This window comes from Brassica napus, chromosome C3, assembly GCF_020379485.1.
Source record: "Brassica napus cultivar Da-Ae chromosome C3, Da-Ae, whole genome shotgun sequence".
Classification (NCBI taxonomy): domain Eukaryota; kingdom Viridiplantae; phylum Streptophyta; class Magnoliopsida; order Brassicales; family Brassicaceae; genus Brassica; species Brassica napus.
In genome coordinates this window covers 5,288,747-5,314,316 of record NC_063446.1, presented here as the reverse complement: position 1 = coordinate 5,314,316, position 25,570 = coordinate 5,288,747, and the positions used below count along the sequence as shown (strand labels likewise).

Below are 25,570 nucleotides of genomic sequence, written 5' to 3'. Positions count from 1 at the left end.
AAAGAAATGATTGGCCAAATCAGAAAGATGCAATAGACAAAGATATAAACTTCTTGTGAAATAGAGAAGTATTTGGACCAGTAGTCCATACACTAAAAGGTGTAAAACAAGTGAGATGTAAATGAACCGTTGCACACAAAGAAGGATCAATATGAAATTGATTGTGAAGAGACATAATTTCATATGGTAGATGCAACTAGTTTCAAGTTCCTTATAGTCTGGTAATAAAGGAAGAACTTGAATAAAACAATCCACTTGAAAAATGTTAATCCCTGAAAGTATAATCCATGAAGGATTGATGATATCAAAATCATGTTCCCGGGAACTCTGCATATTCGATCGAATTGAAACAAACTATTTTATGGGATATATGAAATATTATAAGGTTAACAAATGTATCCATTTGTATTTATCAAGAGATTATAAATCAATAGAATCATGATTTGAATATAATCAAAACTCCTGAAGAGTTATAGAAAAATTATATTTTGGAGGAAAACTCTTGACAATACTATATTGTTTTTATGTATTCTAAACTGGAGATCTAAAACTGAGATGTTATCATAAAGATCCTTAAAATATTTTATTTAAGACGTTCATATATGTTTGGTCCTGAAATACCATACGTAAGAGTGTTATTTAAGAAAATTATTAATCTTTTTCATTACTGAAAGATGTAATTTCATATGAAAAGAAAGAAAATCATAATAGTAACTTCTATAGTTACAAATGAATAATTCGTATGTACGAGACGAATTTCTATACGATTATATGTAAGAAATTTGGTTTGAAATCCAAATAGACCAATAAACTATTGTCTAAGTCAAAAGAGAATTATGGACAAGAAGTCTAAAGGCCCTAGATATCATAATAGAAATGAATAGAGTTTATTCTCTTAAGCTTAATTCTCTGAAGAGAGTTGATTGGAATGCATATCCTGAAGATATTGTTTCCAGAGAAAGAAATATGATAGTAAGTGTGGTTGTACTCTTTTTCCTTATCATGGTTTTTTTTTTTTATCCCATTGGGTTTTTCCATGACAAGGTTTTAACGAGGCAACAAAGAACATACAAAAGATAAACACCCAAAGAGAATGTTACAATTTGAGAGATGAAAATCTATCATTGTTCTAAAGGTTCTATGACTACTCATTCGAGGGGGAGCTTACGTAGTTGTACTCTTTTTACTTTTACTACGGTTTTTCCCATTGGGTTTTCCATGACTAGGTTTTTAACGAGGCACCACGTAATACAAGATGGATGATCAAGGGGGAGTGTTATAAGATAAGCATTGAAATGATCATCCACTTATTTACCAAACTCAAGCACTATGATCATCCACCCCTTTACCAACTCAAGCACTATGATCATCTACTCATCAAACACTATGATCACCCACTTATTTACCAAATTAAGCACCATCTTTATTATTTTATGTATTGTTGTTCACTATAAATATCATCACTCATCTCACTCTTTTGTACACCAAAAAAACAAGAACAAGAGTTTATAATCAAAGAATCATTACATCTTCTTCTTCTTCCTTATAATAAACTCTCTCCCTTATACTAGTGTTATTTGCTTCCTACGGGTATTAAATTCTACTCTTATTTAAATTTCTCGATACTATAAATTATAAGTTATTTCATAACAGCTATATGTTTTTGTAACATGTTATGTGTGAGAAATGGATGATAATTCAAAAAAGCAATATTGTAGATATATAGAATACTAGTTAGCCAATGGCATACCTAACAAATAAAAAAATCGTCAAGCCACTTTTAAAGTTCATGAACCATCTCCTTTAGTTGTTAACTTAACCTAAAGGAATAATATACTTTATAGTTGTTATTTATATTACCCATGGCACTGTTTTGGCAAGGATTCACAGTATTTACATGAAAATTACAATATCTAACCATAACTTTCGTTAAGAACTTAATTTGCACTACGTAACTATAGAAAGCAGACGGGATGAGACAGCTCACTTGGAAAGGACGTCTGTGAGCCAATTGTCATGTTCACGGGTTCGACACCAAGCGGAGGCGAACTGCCCATTCTGTCACCAAATGCGGTACTGGGTGTTGGGCCTTGTCCCCAGCCCAGATAAAGCCCTCCCGGGTGAAGTGGACCGCTGCCTAACCGGACCCAGGGGAATGATCCACGTAAGTAGAGAACCCCTAGATTATCAAAAAAAAAAAAAAAAAAAACTATAGAAAGCAATTTAATTAGGTATATGGAAAAGAACTGTGCTTTTTTCGTAAAACCCAAACTTAGCCCTTCAAATAAACTTGAGTCTATATCTTCTTTTTTTTTTCTATTTTTCTTTCTTTGGTCTCCGTTCTTCCTCATTGGTCGTGAAATTCTCTACCTCTTCCATTGATAAATAACTATTTTTTATTTCTTTTTTCCTTGTCTCTTTTCTTCCTCATTGGTCGTGCATGTTCCCAAAATAAATAACTGTTTTTTTCGAGAAATCCCATTCAATTCACCATAACCTTTTCAATTGACATTCAAAGTACAAATATAAAAATTGATACTTATGTGGATTTTATTATCACAAGCCAGATTAGCTATGTATCGAGACCCAACTTGTGACAGTTTTTTTTTAGTTTATTTTACTTTTTTGCTGATAAAAGATGTTTTCCTGAATTGTTTTCATCTTCCAACTGTGAAAATCAGGAAAATCTGAACAATAAAAAAGTTGCAGTTCGTACACATCATTTTCTTCATCGTATCTTCACCTACTTGTGATTATTACCCCCTATATTGTTGTGAAGTTTTATGTAATTTCACATACCCTCTTTGTTTGATTCTGCAAATATTTTTGAAAAACGACCATCTACCTAATTACCATGACTCTAAGAACTTTATTTAAAAACTTTAGTTAAAAGGTTATAACCAAAGGGAACTCTCTAAATTTATGTCTTAACCACAACTTTAGTTAAAACGTTAGAAAGTTTTTATCTAAATAAAATCATCATGCTTTGATATAAAAAACATAAAATGCTTTTTTGTAAGTATATATATATATATATATATATATATATATTTGTCGGACAAAAAAATAATATATAAACGAAAATAAATTAGATAATTACGAATCTACCCTTGTCAACTTAATATAAGACCCCATTCTCCATTCTTTCTTGGACATCGACATCTCTCTCCTTCTCTATATCCCTTTCACCGGAAAACTCACTCCGACGTACATCTCCGACTTTAGATTCTCAAAACCGAATTTGAAATTTGAAATGGCGAAAGGAGGTAACAAACTGATGAAGCTGAAATCAGTTTTGAAGAAGCTAAACTCCTTCAACATCAAACCAAACCAGCCACCGGCTCCGGCCAATCACGGTCGATCCTCCGCTTTGAGTGCATTTCCCTCAGAAGAACGTCACACTGTCTACGTCGGCAGTACACGGCGTCTGTACCACGTGAGCTCTGACGTAGTGAGCCATCCCCTCTTCCAGCAGCTAGCGGCGGTTGATGGTGGGTGCGGCGGCGAGGACGGTTCGATCGCCGTGTCGTGCGAGGTTGTCTTGTTCGAGCATATGCTTTGGATGCTTGAGAACGCCGACGCTGACGAGTCAGGCCTGGAGTCGGTCCACGAACTCGTCGAGTTCTACTCCTGCTAACTCCTACGATAATTAATTAGGTGTCGTCAAATATATGTAATTAATGATTTATGTTTGTATATTCTATACTTTGTATACTTTACAGTCTTTTGTTAAAATCTATACTTTTTACTGAGTGATACAACAACCAATGAATAAATATTTCAATATGTAAACATTGTCTTGCAATTTGTAATATAAAAATGTTTTTTTTATAAACTTATTGCAATGTCAATGTAGATAGGATACATATATACTCGTGGCTAGGTCGGTCAAATGAGTTGACCGGACTCTGCTGGCGCCTTGTGCGAACAAGATCAATCCTTACAAATTTAAACTCTAATCAAGAAGTTAATATGTTTACAAAAAGACGTAGTTCATCTAATTTACCGTAGATTGGCCTGTATGATTTTAAAATATTTCATAAAATCTTTTCCTTCATAATTAATCTGTATCAAAAATATATACATGCATGTACATAAACATAAAATATATAATAATACAACAAAAGGTATATACGTATACTATATATCATATAGTCTAAAGTTTCTAGACTAATGTACTAATTTCCTTTCTCCAAAGAAATATACATGATATATATATATATATATATATATATATCATATATAATATATAGGTGGAGTAGATTTCATACAAAGGTCATGTAAGAAAATCATTCTGTTTAGTAAAATACAAAATCAAGACTAATTTTCTAAAGTTTTATTATTGAAGTATCGAATAATATAAAACTCGGCAAAAAACTAGCTATATAAAATATAAATTAACACATTTTTATACAAGAGGTTATGTTTTATTAAATCTTGTGACATTTTCATCACCAAATCCTTTCACATATATGTCCTAGAAACTTAAATCGTCTCTTGAAAAAGAATGGAGAAGGAAATAAAAACCAGGGATGTACAATTACACCCCAGAGTAGTTAATCATTCCTACAATTTCCATCAATATATGGTAAACAAATTAAACAAAGGATAAGAATAATCATAAAAACAAAAGAAATGTTTTGAACAGTTTTTATCACTTGATTTGTGTACACTCTTCCATTGCTGCTACTGCATCTCCAGCTGCATAAGATAACACAAAACCATTAGTGTTGGCATTTGGTTACTCGAGTTTATCAATGTCCCAAATAACCAATCTCTTGCTTGGTTTCATCAAACTATCTGGAAATGTATGTATTAATGCGGTTAACTAAATAAGAAGAGACATGGTATAGTAGTCCTAAAGGCTCAGGCCGGCCCATTCTAAACTAGGAGATGTAAAGCACTGTTTTTATGGTTTGAACTCATCTCTGATTAAACCTGTTGGCATGTCTGACACATGAACTGGACCCGGTTAGATATGGGCAAGGTTGTGGGTTGGCATGGCCGGCCTAGTTCATTGTATGATCTCTATATAAAAGAGATGGTCTTTTAGCTTACCAGAACCATCGTCCGGGTGATGATCTTTAGAATTGTTCTCCATGCATTTAACCAAGAACTTGAAAGTCTCGACCTCGCAAGGTATGGTGAGGGCGCCACTCTGATCAAACCCAAACTCTTCCTCTGCCTTTTCGAGCAACACCTTGAACAAAGAGTGGCCGAGATAGCTTGTTGGTATGATAAACCTCCTTAGCTCGGGTCCAACATAAACCGCAAGATACCCTCTGGGAACATCAACCGGAGGCTCAGGGCTTTGGCAATTTTCCTCATCCGAGTCACAGTTCTTGACAGCTAATAGCCTCTTGTTGATCGCCGGTGAAATCATTGCCGCCGCTTGCTTTCCAGCTGCCAATGGTGGAACATCTGACTTGGACCCTATAGTTACGGTTTGCCATTTCTGCAAAATCTCCTTAAGCCTTACGACTTGCCTGATTCCGGTTAACTTTGCCTCATTATTTTCATCCATCTGTCCTGCCTAGTAAGATGACTCGAAACGTTTTCTTCAATGGCAGATCAAATGTATCATAAGATCTTTATTCCTTGTAGCTGCAATTACAAATATAATTAAATTGTATCAAAATAAAAAAACAAAAACATTAGACCATGATTAATGCAGGTCTAAAGAGGGTCTTTTAGCGAATATAAGAGATTCTCTTGCATTTTAACTAAAAAAAGTTAAAAAACATCTGTTATATGTCTCTTAGTTTTTTTAGTTAAAATCTAAAAGACGTCTCTTATATTGGGTAAAAGATCCTTCATAAGAGACATGCATTAATCATATCCTTACTAATTCTGCACGAGACCCGGTTGCGGACAACAAATCCTTCAATAGTAAGCAGATTCACAAACTAGAGAATCAAACGTGTACAAAGTGAATATATTGTCATCTGTGTTACAAAAAAAGAGAAAAGAATATGTTGTCATCAACCAAAGCAGGGGACCCACATTCGGACTGAAACAGAATCCAAAGCAGACTTTTTCAAAAGGAATGTTTTTCCAAAATTCAACGCAAATCCCAAACATGAGTGCATAGACATGGAATCTGCAACCCGAAGTCCTAGAGGGAAGAACGTTATATCAATCTCAAGAATATGTTCCTAAGTATTTATATAGTTTTCAGCAAACTCAGCAGATCTATATAACGCACGTAGCTCATGGCAAAAAGAAAAAAAGAATCAAGACTGGATCAGGATCTATATATTCGATCCAAATTTCTCAGAAAATATAAATAAGTCAGATGAGAAATCATAACCCGTCTAAACATATTTTACATGTGTGTTATGTTTACCTGAAGAATAAAACGAATTGAATCACTCGTAGCTATGGACTCGATTTGTAACGCCATGCACAAAGGAAAAAAAAAAGCTCCCAAAGATTTGTATCTTTATTTTTATTTTGTCGTTTTGTTCTTTTTTAGGTTTAGGTTTTTTCTGTTCTAAGACTGGGAAGCTCAAACGTCGATGTTTTCAAGTATTGAAACTAAAAAACCAAAAAGAATGAAGAAAAAACTGTAAATTAATAGAATCTAAAAAAATTGGTGGGGGCAAAACGAACAGAGAAGCGAATAATGGGAGATCAAAAACTGGTGATTGGTGTTTTTTGGATTTATAGTTTTTTCATTTAACTGATTTTCTCCACCGCAAAAAAGTTTTTGTTGGCTTTCCCGTCACTCTCGGCCTTTTCAGGTTCCTCTGTTATCGCACGTTCTCTACGCCGAAAGTTAGATTGTTTACATTATCACCTTGTTACTCTTAATTATAATAACGAACCTACATCTCATTTACGTGCGCTATATAAAAGTAATGAGTTTATGACTTGACTTTTTATGGACAGCATGTGATACATTTAGCTAAGGTTATGTGGTCATGTTTTCTAGTATCATATATCGAGTAGCTAGTAATAAGATGAGTTGGAATATTTTGTAATACTATTACTAGAAAAGAACATGGTTTCTACTGGTGTATATATATATACATGTACGACGAACAATATTTTGCGGTGTATCATTTTGTGTGTATTTGACATTGTTATACACATTGATAAATCACAATGATACGGAGATTGAGAGAAATCATATAAGGATATTGAGTAATTTACATATTTATATTAGTTGATATATTAAAAATGAAAACTAGAAATGAGTGACAGATTGATAATATCTAAGAAATAGAATATATAAATATTTTGATGGGCGAAGATCCCTCCAAGTATTATTGCATGCGTCGGACATGCACAAATCGTAAGCAGACAAAGAGAGCCGCCTAGTACTCTAAGTAGATGAAAACAACATTGTATATTTATATCCTAAAATATGTTGTATTTTGAGGTCCAAACTCAACCATTTGTTATATGTTGTTTTATAAAATAAATTAAATCTTTGGGGACCAACAAACCCATGGTAGAATAAGTATATGGCTGTCCGCATCTTCCTTCAACACAAAGCATCTTCCTTCTTGATCCTCAGCATCTACCAAATATTCACACTTCCACTTGACAAAATCCAACGGCTTAGCGTTCCTCTCTATGTCCACACGACCCATCTGACGGTTCAAATTTCATCTCTCTCTCCCCTCCTTTATATAAACCACTAAACCTACCACCTCTTTGCTTATTCAAAAGGCAATAATCAATAATCAAGAGAGAAAGAAGGCATGGCGACTTTGGATTCTCCACTAGAGGCGCTGGCTTTCCAGTACGCTAGCTTCGGTGTTCTCGGCGTCGTCAACAACGTCTGGACATGGATCGCTGTCGTGACGGCTGCTGTCAGCTTCTGGAGGATGAAAGTCACTACCATCGGAGACAACGATGGTCATGGGTGTAGCTTGTTGGAGGATGCAACCACCTCGAAAGCTGAACAAGAATCCGATCATCAAGAACCGCAAAAAATGGCTGGTCCGGTGGAGGAAGCGGAGGCGCCTCCAGTGAATGAAACGGATGTTAATTGGGAGCCGTTGATGTGCGATGACGGCGTGACGAAAGGGACGAAGCTGACGATGTACTACGAGGTAGACGTTGATCACGAAGAGCGGTGTGTTGATGGAGAGGGAGGGTTACCGACAGTTAACTATGGAGGTGGGTTTGGTAATAGCGGAGAGTGGTGGGAGAGATGGGAAAGAGTTGTGAAGATGAGAAATGGTGATGACGTTTGGTACCGTTACGTGGACTTGACGGTGATAGACGGAAGTGTCGTGAGGTTATGGGATGATGACAAACGGAATCCGTAACAGTGGCAGGTGTCTAAGCTAGAGGATATTCCTAATTTGGAAAATAAAATCCTTCAAACCTTGATTGGTTTAAAGTTTATTTTTGGTGGATTATGATTATAATTTGTACATAATTTTCCGCCACAAGACCAGGAACGCTCGAGTTATAGAAGAAACCAAGAAAATCAAATATTAAAATGTTGCTTCAGTAGTGTTGTTACTCGAGCATTTGGATACTTACGCTAGCTATGCCCACCAAAACTTGACTACACGCGTATACTGATAAACGCTGGTCCATTGAAAACTTGATCACATGGATTTGTTCCTGTTGGTTTGTTGCCATGGCCAATTCCGGTAACATTGGCTAAGCCCACTAGACTCTTAAGTCTTAAATTATTTAAAAAAAGAAGAAGCTATTTGTTAAATTTTCTTTGAATTGTCTATATTCCTCAAAATTTCAAAATCAATCTTAATTGCATCTTATATTTCAAAATAAAATCGCAAGAACTTTCGGATAAAATCGTAAAAATAAATGGAAAGCTAAATTAAACGGGCATATATTTATTTTGAAGTTTTTGCAGCAGAAAAAAATAAAAGAAAAGGTATATTATAGCGTAGCTTTCATTTTTAGTTGAAGTACTGGTAAATCCAACTTACTTACGATTACTTTGAAGATAAACTACATCATAAACTTACTACATTTTCATAACACAAAGAATGCAAATTGATATTATATTTACCAATAAAATGTTGTGGAATTAAATATTCATAAACATTTTGCAGAAAAAAATATTTATAGAGAATGAAATGATCATCAAATTTCACAAAAACGTAAACAGAATCTAAAGAGGAAAATCCTTCTGCAATTAGGAACTAATAGAATACATTTATGCTATTGATGCAAATACTGAATGGTATAGGTATGTTGTTCTTCCTTAACTCTGGGCCAAGACAACAAATTGTAAAATCTTCAAAATGGGAACCTCCACCGATAGGATGGATTAAGTGTAACTTTGATTATAGTTCTGCTTCTGGAGATATAATGGATGGTGTTGATTGGATTTTAAGAGATGATTTAGGAAAATTCTTGGATGCGGGAAGTGTTCAAGTACAAAAGATGCAGAGATCTTTAGAAAGGGAAGCTTTAAGTTTCCTTATAGCTCTTCAACAAGTTTGGATTCGTGGTTTGCGAAGAGTGTGGTTTGAAGGAGATAATCAGGAGTTGTGTGCAATTATTAATCAAGTTAAAGAGCATGGGGAATTGGGGAATCTGTTGTGTGATATACGTCATTGGATACAGCTTCTTCCGGAAAGCTCACTGGACTTTGTGAATAGGGAAAAGAATCAAGCGGCTGATGCTGTTGCTAAAAATGCTATTCATCAAAGTACTTTTGCTCTATTTTATCATTTACCTCATGTTTGGTTAATTAACTTTTTGTATTATCTGTTTACAACTTAATAAAATCTACGTGGTTAAAACAAAGAATAGAATACATTTATTCTTTTTTCATACTCATTCAGTATATACCATTTATCTTTGTTCCATCAATTCCATTTTCTCTTTACAATTTAGAGCCAAATTGACTACTTAGAACACACCTCCTAATTCAACTTATAACCAGTTAAAATTTTATCCCTGTAACTTGGCTACTACACATTGTGTTGAGAGATGTCGAGGTCGAAGCAAACATGGAGCTCATCGTGATGCACAAGATCAAACATGCTACCATGGCTGTTGGAGGATGGGCCGTTGGCCCATTCGCAAGTTGGGCATCAGAAAAGAAATCCAAGAAAGGCCCATCCTGAAAAGGACATCCGCGGCGCACGCAGGAAACATGAGCCTAGGACGCATAGGCTGCACCGACCGCCGATTATAGTTAGGAAACCTACGCAAGTAATAGGGTGATGATGAGTGTCGAACCAACTTCCTAACATACAACTACTACGAAGTGAAAAAGGTATATCCGAGCAAGTATAAATAGAGGGGAGCATTCAATGAAGAGGAGGACGGGCGATAGAGAGATAAAGTAGAAAGAATCAATCTCGAGTTCATCTTTAGAACGACGAGTTTTTCTTTGTATTTCTCTTCTGTTTTGCCTAAACACTTCAATAAACGAAATCTTTGGCCTTTCTTAATCTCCTTTGAACACTTTTTTGATATTCTAATTACCCGTTACCGGATTTAGGATTCAACAATGGCTAAAATTATGCATTCACACATTGATCTTGATGTATAAATGGATCTCTAGAAAAACAAAAACATACGAAGACTGGACATTTTCTGTTAAGTGGTCATTCTTGTTCAATTGGGTATCTTCACCTTTTTCTTTCGTTGGGCTTCACAAATTGAATTACTAGAGACAACTTTAACAAAAAAGAAAAATGATTGGAGGCAAAACTTTTGCTTAGTTCGGTGTTATTTGATTACCAATTGAATGTCGATAGTTAAAGAAGCTGTTTGTTATCAAACTCATTTTCAGAATGTATGATTTTTGAATTGATCTGTACTAAGTTTAATTCGTTTTAAAATTGTACTTTAATAGTAAATTTATCCTGAAATGATACTTAGTGTCGAGCAAAATAACTGGCAGATAAATATTGTCTCTGAAACCACTTTCGTCAACTCATAACAAATGTGGGTCCAATATTCTGAAACCTCTTTAAATATAATTGGCCTCAGGTGACCAGTCGGCCAATAATTTCACAACTTTTGATCTTTTTGAATCGTTACACATATATATTAGTCATAAATTTTTTATATATTAGACCATAATAATCATTCACATGTTATTCATTCAAAGAAAAAAAAAAACCATTCACATGTTACATGAATTGGACTGGACAGTCATTCGTTTGTCGCTAGACTCGCTATATTTCTGTAATTTGCGGTGCATTTATTTTCCAGATTTTGCCCATAATCATAAGGTGATGTATTCACCATGCTACCCTTATATAATGCACGTACACACGTCCATAGAGTGAGGGTAATTAAGTAATAAACCATAAATATGTTCATACAAGGACCTACGTACTTTAAATTCTTACCAACTGGTCACTAGACACAACTCGCCTCTTACCAACTGGTCACAAGACACAACTCGCCTGTTTCATATACATAGATAACTGTGTCTCGTCTCTTTCCAGTTTAAACCGAGAGAAACAATGGCTCCTCCACAGAAGCTCTTTCTCGCCGCCATTTTCGCCGCTGTCATTGTAGCCACCACCACCGGAGATGGATCTAATAATGCTGCTGGAGAAGATATTGTACATTCCTCTTGCATGCACGCTAGCTATCCATCGCTATGCATCCGTACGCTGTCTACTTACTCCGGTCCGACCATCACAAACCGTCGTGAGCTAGCTCAAGCCGCCGTTAAAATAAGTCTCTCCCACGCTAAAGCCGCTGCGAAAAAACTCGCGGCGGTGCGAGAAACCGTGGGGAAGAAACGGGAGAAACCGGCGGTTGTGGACTGCGTGGAGATGATTGGAGACTCGGTGGACGAGCTGAGCCGCACGCTAGGCGCTTTGAAGCATCTCCGCATCTCGGGTGGTTCGGTGAACGAGTTCAGGTGGCAGATGAGCAACGCGCAGACGTGGGCGAGTGCTGCGTTGACTGATGACGACACGTGTCTCGATGGGTTTCAAGGGATCGACGGTGAGATCAAGTCGGAGGTGAAGGAGTGGATGACGAAAGTGGCGAGGGTTACGAGCAACGCGCTTTACATGATCAACCAGCTAGATGATAAACGTGGCAAGCCCCACGTCGTACGTCCTTGATGTTATAATAATGCACTTGGCCTAATGGACTGTTGTGATTTTGTTAACTTTTATTCGCGTGTGTTTAATTACAAGTTATCCTCTATATAAACTATAAAGAAAAGAGTTTTTGAAATTACATGCATTGTCATTTTTAGTAGTTCTGATAATGGTATATAACTATATCCTATATTATATAAATGTTTAATTTTTTGGTTCGCTATGTCACTATATCGTATTATGTGGTTCCGTTCGGATTCGCTTGCATGTGATTTTGTCTTCACATGAAACTGAAAATAGGAATTTAAAAGATTGATAAACTAAAACGAAAATCATATATACAAAGTAGTACAAACTGACGTAGCGGAAATTATTCATATAAATAATTTTTTGTAAGCAAACTCTTAGAGCATCATTAATCCAAAAATCTATTTTGGGTCTCTTAATATTTTTTTAAGTATTAAATTTACATAAGAGACCTAGTTAAGAGACACCAACATTTTTGTGCTTCAATGAGAATCTCTTATCTAGGAGTTCTTAAAAAAAAAATGTAAACATTGTTTACCGGTGAAAAAGGGAATCGGCTTTGGCTCGTTCTCTCGACATAGGTTTCAAATTTACAGAAGAAGCACCAATCGTCGCGCCTGTCAAACAAAACATAGGAAACCAAAGTTGAAAGGGCATAAAGAAAACCAAACGAACGAGTTTGAAGCATTGATTAACAAAAGACAGAATTCTACATTCACTCATGTGTCCTCTCTCTAGTAGGTATGCAACAAGAGGACGTGTCCATAATAGGCATTGTAGAATCACATTCGCTAAACAACTGAAAAAAGAAATACATATTCAAAGGGGAGGAAACATAAGCAAGTAAAGCAACTCAATCAACCAGATCAGCACAAACATGTTTCCACAGTTTATGAGTCCACATGGAGCCAACTCTGGATTGTCCCAGTTAAAATATCTAAGAGCATCTGATGCATCAGTGAACTCCCCATGGAGTTCACGCAGTTTTCGAAAAAAAAATATATTAAAATAAACAAAAACAATGAACCTCTTGGGAGTTCACTGCACTGAACCCGGATCATCACTGTAGCGCGGACCCCACGACACGTGGCGGCCCGCGATTGGTCCGATTAATAAATTTTTTTTTTTAAAAAAAAAACAAAAATCAAACAGAAAAAAAATAATAATAAAAAAATACTTTGTGAACCCCTTTGATGGGGTTCACTAATGCTGATGCTCTAACAAACTCTTTTTCATATGGGAAAATAACCTGCAGAAGATGCAAAGCAAGAGTGCAAGTAAGATTTTTAAATGGTCATTCAACCAAAAAGAGTGTCAACATAAGAAGAACAAAGGAAAGATACTAAGAACGAGTAAACGTAGCATCTTCACATAACCAATTCAACTAAAGAAAAACAGGTGATATGAAACACAATACCAGGGAGAGCAAGAGCACTTGAGGTTCCTGTCTGCTCAGGTTGACGCGGAGGCTGCTGACTAACATGCTCCACACCTCCAAAAGCAACCTTTATCTGCACAACAAAACGTCTGAGAATCAATATCATATACGCAACTCACAGCTCGAACTAGGTTTGATCAGTGAAAGACAGAGAGTTTAAGCAAATTATAAAACTTTTAACCTAAAGTTAGAAGCTAACATGTTCAATTAGCAAAAAAGACCAATTACAAGAGTATCAGTTGAAATCAAACAAGTAAAGACAACATCTTCAATGTCCCTTAAATTTTTTTTAAATATCAAAAGGCATAAAAGTTTCAAAGCTGACAACAAATCTATCTTATTACACAACATAAACTGCTGCAAGTAACACTTTGTTTCTGTAAAGCCAAAAAAACTGATGTATCTAATCTATTAAAACAGAAGTACAAATATAAATTAACCCTTAGTTTTTCAAATTATTTACAATCATATGCCATTGAAATAATAATCACCTACCTTTCAGTATTCTTGTCTTTTACAATTTAATTAATGCATTTTCCTAAAATGAAGTACAACAAATTATGTATTACTTATTTAAAAAATATTTTCTATAATCTAGCTAAACAATAAATTATACTTAATCAATGTCAAAAATATAACAAGATTTTATTATTACGGGTTGGTGATCTTTTTTATTTTGGTATACTAACTATGTCTAAAACAACATAAAAGTGTTATAAAATACATAATATAAAAAAAAATTGTAAATAATATATTGAATTATTTGATCGTATAAACCAAATATAACCACAGATAACAATTTTATTTTACATTTTATTTTTGATCCATAAAAAATACATTTGCACGGACACACGGGTTATATTTTAAAAATATGGTTTTAACGGTTAACGGATCGAAAAATAAAATAAAATTATTCATTATAAATAGTAAAATTATTGTGTTTAAAAATATATTAAATAATTATTTAATATATATAAAATTTAAAAATATATATTACCATTTATATAAGATAAATATTTTTTTGCTAAACAAAAACGAATACCCGCGCATAGTAAGCATTAAGAATCAAACAAACACAGAGCATTCAGAGAGCCAATGTAATTGAATCTTAACAAGCAAATCACACCAAGATCAAGACTTGCACATTTTCTCAAAAAAAACGATCTTCATAACCCACCACCGACAACATCAAAACAAAGCCAAAGTCACGTCCTTTTTTTGATCAATCTTCCATTGAAACCCCACATGCAGAAACAGAGAAAGAATCAAGCTTTTAATACATACCTCTTCGATGCGAGAGAGATTGAGATGAAAACGGCCGACTGGTTCTCGAGGCCGTCTCTGTGCCGTCGCACAACAACTTCTCCGCCAAGCGCCAAGACCTCCTCACTTTTGCGGAAATCAGGGACGAACCTAGTTGCGAAATTGACGTCGTTAGCGACGTAGAAGAAGAGGAAACCGATGATGAGCTTCAGTGGTCCAACGAGGAAGAAGACGTGTTTGCTTCGTCGAGGAAAGCACCGTTTTCTTTTCCTATCAGCACGTGTCCAACAAGAGACGCTTCTTAGAGCATCATTATTGCAGGCTCTTAATGGGTCTCTTATGTTAATTTTCATTTAAAACAAAATCAAAAACACAAATTAATACAAGGGACGTTTCTTATTTAGGGGAAGCAAGGGACGGTTCTTAATGGACACTTGTCGTCGTTTGGTTCTGTTATTTCTCTCTCTCGAAACCTTTCTCTCTCGATCAAAGTCGCAAACTTTGCTTCGAATTCAATCCATCTCTCACCTTCCCTTGCAATCAAATCTCCAAATAAATTAATCTCTCTGCGCGATTCTCGCTCTTCTTCTCCGACAGAGAAAGGTCTCGAGCTTCGTCTTAGGTTGAGCCTAGGTCGAAAAGGGTATCGAGATTGTAGAGGTTTCTCACGCTGATGATTATTCTTCTTGTTCGTCGTCATCACCTTCTGATTTTGTGGCTTTTGTGTGATCTAGAATATCTATCGTGGCTTCATCTCTCCTATTTTTAAGCAAGTAAGTAACCTTCTATCTTCTCTTTCTTACTCCATCTATTGTCGTCTGATCTGTTGATTCTGTAGTTCTGTAGTTCTGTTATGCTTTGATGTTTAATTCCTCTTTGCGAGCAAGTAATATTCTATTGGAAACTTGAGAGTTTGGGTTTGTAAAGTTCTTGCGATCGTCATTGTTACTTTAATTTTCTAATTACTCTGTCAAAGGTCAGAACTTTGCTTCAACCCTTTAAGCCACCAACGAATATTTCATTGTTTTCTACAGGAAAAGAAAAAGCAGATAGTGGGTGGAGACATGATGGAGCAGTTTGTTCTCTATCACTTGCAAACACTTTTCGGCAGCAAAATCTTTGACTATATGATCATTGTCTTTACCGGTGGAGATGATTTGGAAGACAATGATGAGACTTTGGAGAACTACTTGGATGCTTGTTGGTGATGTTCCGTGGAGGTATGAATGTTTATATATAGTTCTCATGCTTTCAATGTTTAGTTCAACTTTACCTCCAAATTTGAATCCTGAAATGAGTTTTACTTGTGACCAGGATGTTTATTGGTTCTGTGAAAAGGCATTGGAGTCACTTGCACTCTTGTGTAGAAGTTAAAGAGTGGAGCATTGGAGTCACTTGTCTTTCTTGTACTCCCTTGTATTCTCATATTATCATGTCACGGACTGGAGCTGATCTTGCGCTTCCGCCTAGAATCGTATGTTGCTTTGTTCTCCCTCTTCTGATGTAAATATAGTTGCTTCTTTGCTTGACCTTAACATATAAGTTTTTACTTCTTAATAAAAAAACTTATTTTTTTTTAAAAACCCTTGATTAAGAGACTTGCATTGGAGCACATAAATTTTTGGGTCTCTTAGTTCAATCTCTTAATTCACTTTTGCATTTTAAAAGTATTAAAAAAAAAATAAGTGACCCATTTAGAGTATGTGGGATAATGATGCTCTTACTTCCCCTAATTAAGAACTGTTCCTTATCTTAATATCTATTTTTTTAATTACTAATTACCCTAAGAAACATCCATAAGAACTTGCGATAATGATGCTCTTAGAGCAACATTATCAGTAAATACTATGAGGGGTTTAAAAAAAAATTAATATTTTAATTATTTCAACTCTAACTCTAGAAACTCTAACTCTAGAAACATGTGTTGCTTTAATGTTTCAATCAGTTCTAAACTTCCTTAGTTTAAGATTTTTTGTTCATTTTCTTTAATATCTTTATGATATTTTTTTTTAAGTTAAAAACTTCTTATAAACGTTGGAGCTGCTCTTATACGCAATTTTTGCTAACTATCGAATTTAAAGGCAACGGGCCTGCGGCATGAATATTTAGATACAATAATAAGCTTCAAGAGGAAACCTCGGCTCACGTACGTGAACGATTGAAAAAAATCATATACTTGCATGGTTTTGATTTTGCATAACTATATGTTTGTTTATTGAAATCAGTGGTGGAGCTAGTGCTTTGTGACTTGTGAGAGTTGTCTCTGACCCATGTGGATTTTCATATAAAAACAAATTTTACTTGTATTTTGAATAAAATAACTGGAAAAATGTTACGAAACTTAGCATATTGACCCATGTAATTTATGTTTGTTAGATAATTGTCCCCATTGAAATATGCCTTGTTCAAAGCCTAATTTGAACTGACAAATATGGTCAATAATAGAGGAGAAAATCATGAATTGGATAACTTGCTATATGACATGAGTTTAGATGATGATGCTTCCAAATTTATCTGTCATTAGGACAAAAATCAATCATACTAATACTAATTAAACACTACTAGTTAGTGCCGCAAAGTAACATAAATACCTACAAAGATGCAACACCATCATGCACCCGAACATATTACATCATTTTACCCACTGGTGCAAGGTCCACCACCTTAATATAACTAACCAGGGTCGATTCAACGTTATCGGCGGTCCTAGTCGAGACTAGAAAAATTTACCCCTTTTTATTTGTTATTAAAAACGCATAAACCGTACTTAACTATTGAACATGGTTTATAACAACTAGTTGAACATGGTCATAGAAAGATTAATATCGCTATTTATGTCACCAAAGTCGCCTTACTTTTTCCGTCGTACATCCGTTAAGAACTCTAGAGTTAAGCGTGCTTAAGCTGGAGTAGTGGAAGGATGAGTGACCTATCGAGAAGTGATTCGCGATACCGTGTGAGTGCGGCCAAAACACGAGAAAAAGTTATGTGGTGATTGTAGGGTCAGCAAACAATGATTTCGGGCCTTGGAAAATTAACGCACCGCCTGTTGGAACGGGATGGAGCCCCCGGACTGAGAGAGTGGGGGTGAATGGCCATTAGCCGTGGACGGTCGGAGCGTTACAAGTGGTATCAGAGCTGATTAGCCATCCCGGTTCTGACTCGAGAAGCGTCTTGAGACATGTCGTGGGGTGCAACGAAGATGTTGCGTTCTTTGAGAGAGAGTGAATTATAACATCCCGAATTGTGATATATGAAAAGGCTTAAGATGATTGATTTGACTATCTATATCACCAAGGTCGACTTACCTTTTTCCGTCACACATCCATTTAGAACTCCAGAGTTAAGCGTGCTTGAGTTGGAGTAATGTAAGAATGGATGACCTAGCGGAAAGTGATTCGCGATACCGTGTGAGTGAGACCAAAACACGAAAAATGTCATGTGGTAATTGTAGAGTCAGTAAACAAGACCTTCGGACCTTGGAAAAATAGAGTACCGCCCGTCAGACAGGATGGGGCCCACGGACTGAGAAAACGAGCGTGGGTGGCCCATTAGCCGTGGGCGGTCGGGACGTTATAGAGGTTGACTAATCCAAGTCCACTGTGAAATAGATTTTGCAAAACAGCTCATGTAACTAAACAACAATTAGAGCCAATGTAAGTATGTAACAATGTATATTTTATTTTGAATCAAATTTAACATTATCTGACAGGTGCAAAAGCAAGGTTCAGTTGGGGAGATCAATAGACGTCAACCGTTACAGAGGTTAGAGGTTAGAGGTTATGATGAGCTGAGGCATGATCTTGCACGTACGTTTGGGATCCAAGGACAGCTTGAAGATTCGCTAACATCAGACAGGAAACTTGTGTGCGTAACTACATTGATCATGAAAAAGATATACTTCTTGTCGGTGATGATCCATGGGAGTAAGTAGAGAGCTATCACATTCTTCAACATAAGACCATTTGAAAGTTCCATTCCTTTTTTATAGCTTTTGAAACTTTGGATTTTTGCAGGGAATTTGTAAACTGTGTTCAGAGCATATTTCATCAGGTGAGGTTCAACTAAGTTAACAAAAGTAACTTGGTATGAAGAATCAAACTCAAGTCTTAATTTCAGATTATGTTCTCAGGCCGTTTATGGAAAAAAATTCCACAATTGGGGATACAAATTGCAGGTTCACAAAGATATAATAAACTAAGAAAGGATAGCCATCACATCTGAAGCTCTCAGGGCAATGTAGTTTGAACCATCTTTGCCCTTGAAGTCGTTACCTGCATACTTGGAGTAAAGTACTGTGCTTCCAGTCGATATCGATAGTGGCTGAACCTTACCTTCCTCATCTAGAGTACCTGGTCCAACTGCTATCACCTGCCAATAAGCAAATAGGATATTATGTACAGTTGACACTTGATGAGTGTCTTGAAGTGTATATGATGATATCAATGTGTGCTTACCGTGCCAATAGAAGGCTTCTCTTTGGTAGTCTCAGTTAGCAACAACCCTCCAGCTGTTTTCTCCTCTGCCTCAGCAACCTAAACCCACAAATTTCAAAACAAAAGCTTCCTCTGATTATCAATATTCTTGCATGCACAAGCAATGAGATTACTGAGATAAGCACAAGACGCGAACCTTAATGAAGACTCGGTCGTTCAAGGGCTTGAGATCTTTGATGTCCTCTGTCTCAAGAAGACCAACAATGTCATCTTCCTTGAGAATGAGATGCTTCTCATCGTTGAACTCCACCTCAGTTCCTGCGTACTTGGAGTAAATGATTTGTGCTCCAGTCTGCACCAGGAAGAAATGTAATATTAGCACGAAACGAAGCAAACAAAGAAAGAGCGGCTTGAGGGGGTGTCTTACAGGGACAGTGATGTCGATTTTGTTCTTCCCAATAGTTCTTCCTTCGCCCACAGCAACGACTTCACCTCCTTGAGGTTTTGATTGAGCAGTAGATGGAAGTAAGATACCTCCCATAGTCTTCTCCTCTGCCTCCTTGATCTTCACCAAAACTCTATCTCCCAATGGTTTAATTGAAGTATACTGTAAACAACACAAGAAACAAAACAAAACTTATAATTCATAACTAAAGGAGAATGAACCTATCCAAATATCTAACAAGGCTACCATTAAGTTACAAACCAAGGTTGCAATGTTAAAAGCTAAGCATCTAAAGCTAAGTTTTTTTTTTTTTCAGACTTCATGTAGAGGATTGAGATAATACAAGAGACAGAGCTATAGGAAACAGCAATAAAACATTCAGATAAGTTACACATGTTCGTTCACACCAACTAAGACGAAACTACGAATCAAAAACATAGAATTGAACAAGTAGTACCTTAGGAGCAACGACCGAAGCAGCTCTGACAACCAAAGAACGGAACTGGCTCTGCTTAAGGGTGCCTGGTTTCAAAGTTCCAAACTTGGGACTCGAAGCTCTGAGACCTTCCAGCGAGGCTAAACTCCTGGCTGAGACAGTCACTGGTGATGCTGTTAGTTGTGTCGCCGCCATTTCTGCTATCAGTCAAAACAAATAAAACTTTCAGTTAGTCAGATTCGACCCAGATTTGCCTAGTTCTCCGCAAAACCCAATAACTTATTACTTTCTCCGCCCAAAGTTGAGACCTTTATGGTCAATTCTAGTTGTGAACCGTATAAGAACCGTATAAGAGAGCAGAGAGAAAGAGATTCATACCTTGAGGATAAGAATGTGACTTTGGAGAGTAAAACCCTAAGAATTGCAGAAGAGATGGATAGACTGGAAACACACACGACTGTCTCTTTTTATTGCGAGGAAGAGAACTCTATCTAGAACGCTCTACCGGGTGGGTGGGTTAAACCGGTCGGTTCGGGTCGGGGCGTTACCTAATCCTCTTAGCACACTTTCTATGTTTTCTTTCGTCACGCAAACATATTCTAACTGTTGTTGTTGCTTAGTATAAACGTCACAGTAACCGCATAAAAACAATTATTTTCAGAGAAATTAACCATTAGTCCACTATAAGCCAAAATTATGAAACTTTTGGTAAAATATAATAAGGGAACCATTGTTTCTACTCCGACAGCCTCCATGCACCTCACTGCAACATCGGAAGAACTAAGACAGGTTTTCAACTGCTCTCAAAATTTTGGTTGGAATTTTCATTGTTGTTTTCTACTTATGTATGTTTTCTCTGAACGTGGACTCTAATATTACAAGTGAAAATTTTCTGAAGGTTTCCTCTCTTTTTAGCCACCTATATTTTTCGTTATGTTTTAGTTATGTTAATTTATGAGTTTATCGTCCAGTATCTCTCTGATTGTAACTGAATTAGTCCATCTTTAATATAGTGTTCGAATAAAAAGGAACCATTGTTTATGTACAAACCGGAATTAACTAAAAAAAGTTTAACCAATCCAATTTCTTCAAACCAAAATACAATTGACATTGTTTGTTTGTGAGGGTTGAGAAGGCAAGGGTGACAAAACGTTCAGAGAACACAGTAACAAAAACAGATTTCCAGAACATAAATTTCCAAAAATTTCTATTAATCGACTCAAAAAGGACAAAAAGTTGAGTTAGGTTCTGTTCTGTAAACATGGTCTGACAAAGCCAGGGTATGGTTGTTTACCTGTAAGTCCTGTACCAGAATAAATACTATAACTTACATCTCAGGCCCTACTACCTCAATGTTGTATAAAAAGCTATCAAAAAGGCTCACAACCCCTTTCTCTGCTGATGCAAAAACATTATATCATTGCGAAAAGGATCTCATTCCACGTATCAGGAACACCAGGCAAGCACCAATGGAGACAATCCTGACCTCCTCTCGAAGCCGAGACACCAAACCTCGATATATGCCCTTCGTCTCTAACACCAGACAACGCCGTTACGTCCAAAAGCTTAACCCCCGTACCTTTGACCGCATGTCCCGCGCTGTAATCACTAGACTCCTCTTGCAAAACCTCTTTCCCGATAGACATTGGCGTCGTGTTATTACAGCTCCCTCCCGTGTTCCACTCCCCTCCCACAAAATGTCTCGGGGAGAGGCTTCTGTAGAAGGCCTTAAGACCCGGATGGTTAGTGAGCTGTGAGCTAACCCAACTCACAGTGCTGTGGATCGTGAAGTTCTTGGCGTCGCCAAGAGCGGCTAGCTTCCTGTTAGCGTTGGGGACGCCGTTCACGTGCATCACCCATCTGTTGCCGTTGAGCTTCCCTCGGTTCCAGTGGTGGCCCGTGTTCATCACCAAGACATCGATCTTGTGAAGGTAATTGCGTAAGAACGCAGGTGGGCGATCTAGATGCATGGCGTGTTCGGTTAAAGGGTTGGAGATTTTGATCGGTTGTATGTCGCAGAGGGTTGATGACCAGTGGTATAGGACCGTTGTGTTGGTTTCTTGGAATCTATAAGCCCATCCACCGGGACGAGCTCCGCCTCTGGGAGTTATGAATCCAAACTCTGGTCCCACGTCGTGGACATTGAGTCTTTGCTTGCCTCCTGTGATCATACACATCATGGATTGAAACTGTTGTCTTCCTAACGAGTCTCCAACGAAGGCTAGGGTCTTGTCCTGCATCCTGAGAGGGGCATTTGAGAATTAAGGTCTTGATGGGAACACTTGGCTTACCACAGAATTTTTTTTTTTTTACCTTCTCAAGAACTTGGAAGCCTCAAAGTTTTCCATAGAGCAGTCTTTAGGTTGCCATCTTAGCCTTTCGAAGGCGAAGTCTTTGCGTTGCATTAACCTGCACGCCCACATAGAGGCAAGCCACGGTTTGCAACGACGTCCTGAATACAAAGGACGGTGCTTGTCCACAACCCATTTCCCTTTTGCGTAATTGCAAGCTGTTATATTCACAATGAGACAGCATCAAGACGGTTTAGAGACTTGAACTAATATGCAGAATAATGAACGCTCGTAAGATACTTTGCCCTCTACCTTGATTGACGATGGAAGCGGTTGAAGTACTACCATTATCTTTCTTGGCTTCTTCTGTTGCAAGAGTTTTATTCTCTGGATCTGAAGTAGTGTTTTCAATATGTGTTGTATTTGGTTCGGCCTCACCAACGAAAACCTCTTGTGTCACCTGTTTTAGTTTATTTTCTTCACTAGTTGGTGTGTTCTGATGTTTCGGCTCACTTGCAATAACTTCATGTTCTATTTGTTCTAGATTTTTTTCTTCACTAGTTGGTGTCTTCTGATGTTTTGGCTCACTTACAATAACCTCATGTTCCACTCGCTCTAGGTGCTTTTCTTCAATAGGTGATGGTTTCCCTTGATTCGTCTCACTGACACTAACTTCTTCCACTTGTTTCTGTTTTTGTTCTGTATCTTTATTATCGGTCTGATCCTCTTTGTTTTGCTCTGTAATAGAAAAACCGGGAAAGGGAATAAAGCTATGCCAAGCTTAGTAAAATCACAAAAAGTTTTAAGAAAAAAAAACTTTGAGCAGATTACAAGATGCATCACAGAGCTGTTGTAAATGATTGAAATTTACCTTTGTTTACAAAGGGTGTAGCTGATGAGTAGCTATCTTTAGTTTCAGTATTCTGTGCCGTAGGTATTTTCTCAGCCTTTTCTTCTGCAACTGACAAAGAACTCAGTCATATATATATATATACACCCCAGGATCTAACTGTACTATTAGTTTCAAGAATATCTATATTAATTTTATGAAATATAAACAGGAGAAACTACAAGTGAACAAAGAAAAATATTGACATTTTTGTTGCCAAAGAGATTTTTAGACTGATGAAACATAAACAGGAGAAACTAGATTTCAAATATTTTAGTGTCATACAGAATCAATGTAGCATTGTTCCAGCATTGAAACGACATAACAGTATGTGGTAGAAAGAGGAGTTTTAGCGTCATGGTTAAACCTGTTTCCAGCTTTAAAATTCGACTTTCAGGTGGAAGAAAGGCCGTGGTTGGATTACTATCCCATGTCCATATGCCGACGGTTGCACAAACAAGCACAACAAGTACAACAGAGATATGCCTAGCACTCCGTTTAAGAGCTCCTCTTTTCATCCTAAAAAAAAATTCCAATAAATGAGCTGTTCTAGATTTCATTCTGTCAACCTAACAAGAGATTACAAGAAAGATGATAAAAATCACATCACCACCCATCAAAACACTTGTCTTATCAGCTTTAGACTGCTTAGTTACATACACATGTCAGCCAAAAATAGAAGCTACAATCAACTAGGAGATGTCTACCTATTTCTATGGAGGGTCATATGCTTCTCAGGCGTTCCAGAGAAACTTTCATTCACACTATAGATCAAGAAGCCTTAATATGTCCAGCTAACTCGATGTTCAGTGTGATCACCAACTTACATCTCATTAGTAGTAGATTCCTTGTCAAACCATATAAGATCAAGAAAACTTTCTGGATGCACTTTTAGCAATAGAAGAAAAAAACACATCCTTGCACACTGATCCCATAACAGGAGACACCAAAAGTGCATCCAGAAAGAAAAGTTTAATCATTTTTTGGTCAAAAAAAAAAGTTTAATCATTTAAGAGTCAAATTTGATGGGTAAATCATATACACAAATAGCTAAATTAGCAAATCCCACCTACCAAAACACTGTTCCATACAAACTAAAACTGGTAAAGAAAACACACATTAATTGAATTGGTTGATTCAGTCAAAGTTATAGAGAATGAGGCAATACTACAGAACAAGAAAGGTTTGATCTTTTGATCCCCAAGTCAGAAAGCAACTAAACTAATCTCTCCTCAATATTACTAATTAAGGAGATTCACATTAACACCCGGCAACACGAAAGGAAACTTTTCCATATACAGTTTTATGAGAGACGAAACGAGTAGATCAGATCGAAACGAGCGAAGCGTGGAGCATAAACTGTATATAAGATCGAGAAAATACCTGGAATCTCTGGGTTGCTTGATGTCGGCGATGATGGAATCCGAGAGGCGTGTAGAGGAAGCTACGTTAGGACAAATCGAATATCAAATTCAAATAAGAGAAGAAGAAGACAAAGCTTTCGACGTGGTCGTATATATATAATAACCTTAATAATGACTCGTCGGTCGTGGAATCGTATTTTAGTGACTTATAATAAAAGTTTCTTTGTTCTGTAATTGCTTGGGAAACTTGTTTTGTCAAAATCCAACATCCACGTGTCATTAAAATGTTGAGTAGTTCGTTCAAATTTCACAAAACACTTCGATCACTAACTTTGTTGAATCTGACTAACCTCTGGATGAGCCATCTAACTTTTACTGATACTTACGAGTTGAAGTTTTGGGTTTTACCGATTGTCGTTTGCTTCCACGTTTTTTACCCTTTTTTTACCGTGGAACCAATTACCTTAGGTGTTACGGTTTATCAACAACTTATTGTAACACCTTATTTTCATCTCTTGAAATGATATTTACATTTTTAGCAAAAAATGATCATCACTGATTAGTAAACAAATAATATGATTTTATAAATAAAGTTAAACCATCAGTGAGTTCATCACTCAAATAGCCCAAAAAGGCCCAAAAAATACATGTGGATCTGCTTAGAGCAGATATTTATTTAAAGCCTTCCCGCCTCGAAAACATGAAGCAGTACGTCCCTCAATTTTCTTATGGTATTCAGCAAACTTCACTTCTTTCATTTGTGGAAAGATTTTGAGAGTTGCTTTTTTTTTTGAAGAAGCTATATGCTGTAATTATATTCCTAAAGATAACACAAAAAGTATTATAAAGATGTCACTGGAAGGTCCTTCATAACTGCTGGCAACGAAAGATGTCAAAGAACATTTAATACTCTCTTTAGTTTTAGAATTTTGGTGTCTATTTTATGTGCTCTAGATTTAAAGAT

General features: G+C 36.5%; 6 protein-coding genes and 2 long non-coding RNA genes across 13 annotated transcripts; 4 read left to right on the top strand and 4 right to left on the bottom strand.

Annotated features, from left to right (window-relative positions):
* Positions 1 to 3,128: 3,128 nt before the first annotated feature.
* On the top strand, positions 3,129 to 3,836 carry LOC106386396 (auxin-responsive protein SAUR76-like). The gene has a single exon (XM_013826250.3). The coding sequence runs from the start codon at positions 3,254 to 3,256 to the stop codon at positions 3,635 to 3,637; it is 384 nt and encodes a 127-aa protein (XP_013681704.1). The 5' UTR covers positions 3,129 to 3,253; the 3' UTR covers positions 3,638 to 3,836.
* A 558-nt stretch (positions 3,837 to 4,394) lies between these two features.
* On the bottom strand, positions 4,395 to 6,684 carry LOC106386273 (auxin-responsive protein SAUR50-like). 2 transcript variants are annotated; one of them, XM_022698048.2, is made up of 4 exons: positions 6,347 to 6,684; positions 5,846 to 5,945; positions 5,059 to 5,604; positions 4,397 to 4,701 (listed from the first exon to the last, which is right to left on the bottom strand). In XM_022698048.2, the coding sequence occupies exons 3-4, from the start codon at positions 5,522 to 5,524 to the stop codon at positions 4,655 to 4,657; spliced, it is 513 nt and encodes a 170-aa protein (XP_022553769.1). In that variant the 5' UTR covers positions 5,525 to 5,604; positions 5,846 to 5,945; positions 6,347 to 6,684; the 3' UTR covers positions 4,397 to 4,654. The 2 variants fall into 2 exon arrangements, with proteins under 2 accessions (XP_013681596.1, XP_022553769.1); XM_013826142.3 differs by lacking the exon at positions 5,846 to 5,945 and having other exon boundaries at positions 4,395 to 4,701; positions 6,347 to 6,682.
* Positions 6,685 to 7,519: 835 nt separating this feature from the next.
* LOC125584151 lies at positions 7,520 to 8,691 on the top strand. Its single transcript, XM_048752125.1, has one exon. The coding sequence runs from the start codon at positions 7,710 to 7,712 to the stop codon at positions 8,280 to 8,282; it is 573 nt and encodes a 190-aa protein (XP_048608082.1). The 5' UTR covers positions 7,520 to 7,709; the 3' UTR covers positions 8,283 to 8,691.
* Positions 8,692 to 11,290: 2,599 nt separating this feature from the next.
* Positions 11,291 to 12,156, top strand: LOC106385157 (pectinesterase inhibitor 3-like). Its single transcript, XM_013825113.3, has one exon. The coding sequence runs from the start codon at positions 11,424 to 11,426 to the stop codon at positions 12,036 to 12,038; it is 615 nt and encodes a 204-aa protein (XP_013680567.2). The 5' UTR covers positions 11,291 to 11,423; the 3' UTR covers positions 12,039 to 12,156.
* A 548-nt stretch (positions 12,157 to 12,704) lies between these two features.
* Positions 12,705 to 15,036, bottom strand: LOC106386055. Its single transcript, XR_007321140.1, has 3 exons — positions 14,767 to 15,036; positions 13,462 to 13,555; positions 12,705 to 13,293 (listed from the first exon to the last, which is right to left on the bottom strand). It is a non-coding gene; the product is annotated as an uncharacterized LOC106386055 (long non-coding RNA).
* Positions 15,037 to 15,149: 113 nt separating this feature from the next.
* LOC106404624 lies at positions 15,150 to 16,322 on the top strand. Its single transcript, XR_007321139.1, has 3 exons — positions 15,150 to 15,518; positions 15,780 to 15,965; positions 16,060 to 16,322. It is a non-coding gene; the product is annotated as an uncharacterized LOC106404624 (long non-coding RNA).
* Positions 16,323 to 18,834: 2,512 nt separating this feature from the next.
* LOC106386993 (20 kDa chaperonin, chloroplastic) lies at positions 18,835 to 20,674 on the bottom strand. 2 transcript variants are annotated; one of them, XM_048752123.1, is made up of 6 exons: positions 20,441 to 20,674; positions 20,084 to 20,259; positions 19,609 to 19,788; positions 19,378 to 19,533; positions 19,203 to 19,280; positions 18,835 to 19,116 (listed from the first exon to the last, which is right to left on the bottom strand). In XM_048752123.1, the coding sequence occupies exons 2-6, from the start codon at positions 20,255 to 20,257 to the stop codon at positions 18,943 to 18,945; spliced, it is 762 nt and encodes a 253-aa protein (XP_048608080.1). In that variant the 5' UTR covers positions 20,258 to 20,259; positions 20,441 to 20,674; the 3' UTR covers positions 18,835 to 18,942. The 2 variants fall into 2 exon arrangements, with proteins under 2 accessions (XP_048608080.1, XP_048608081.1); XM_048752124.1 differs by having other exon boundaries at positions 20,084 to 20,262; positions 20,441 to 20,585.
* Positions 20,675 to 21,245: 571 nt separating this feature from the next.
* On the bottom strand, positions 21,246 to 24,729 carry LOC111213331 (protein trichome birefringence-like 16). 4 transcript variants are annotated; one of them, XM_048752121.1, is made up of 6 exons: positions 24,626 to 24,729; positions 23,610 to 23,761; positions 23,225 to 23,308; positions 22,666 to 23,091; positions 22,376 to 22,571; positions 21,246 to 22,303 (listed from the first exon to the last, which is right to left on the bottom strand). In XM_048752121.1, the coding sequence occupies exons 2-6, from the start codon at positions 23,758 to 23,760 to the stop codon at positions 21,475 to 21,477; spliced, it is 1,686 nt and encodes a 561-aa protein (XP_048608078.1). In that variant the 5' UTR covers position 23,761; positions 24,626 to 24,729; the 3' UTR covers positions 21,246 to 21,474. The 4 variants fall into 4 exon arrangements, with proteins under 4 accessions (XP_048608078.1, XP_022570785.2, XP_048608076.1 ...); XM_022715064.2 differs by having other exon boundaries at positions 23,225 to 23,314; positions 24,626 to 24,664; XM_048752119.1 differs by lacking the exon at positions 24,626 to 24,729 and having other exon boundaries at positions 23,225 to 23,314; positions 23,610 to 24,592.
* Positions 24,730 to 25,570: the final 841 nt, after the last annotated feature.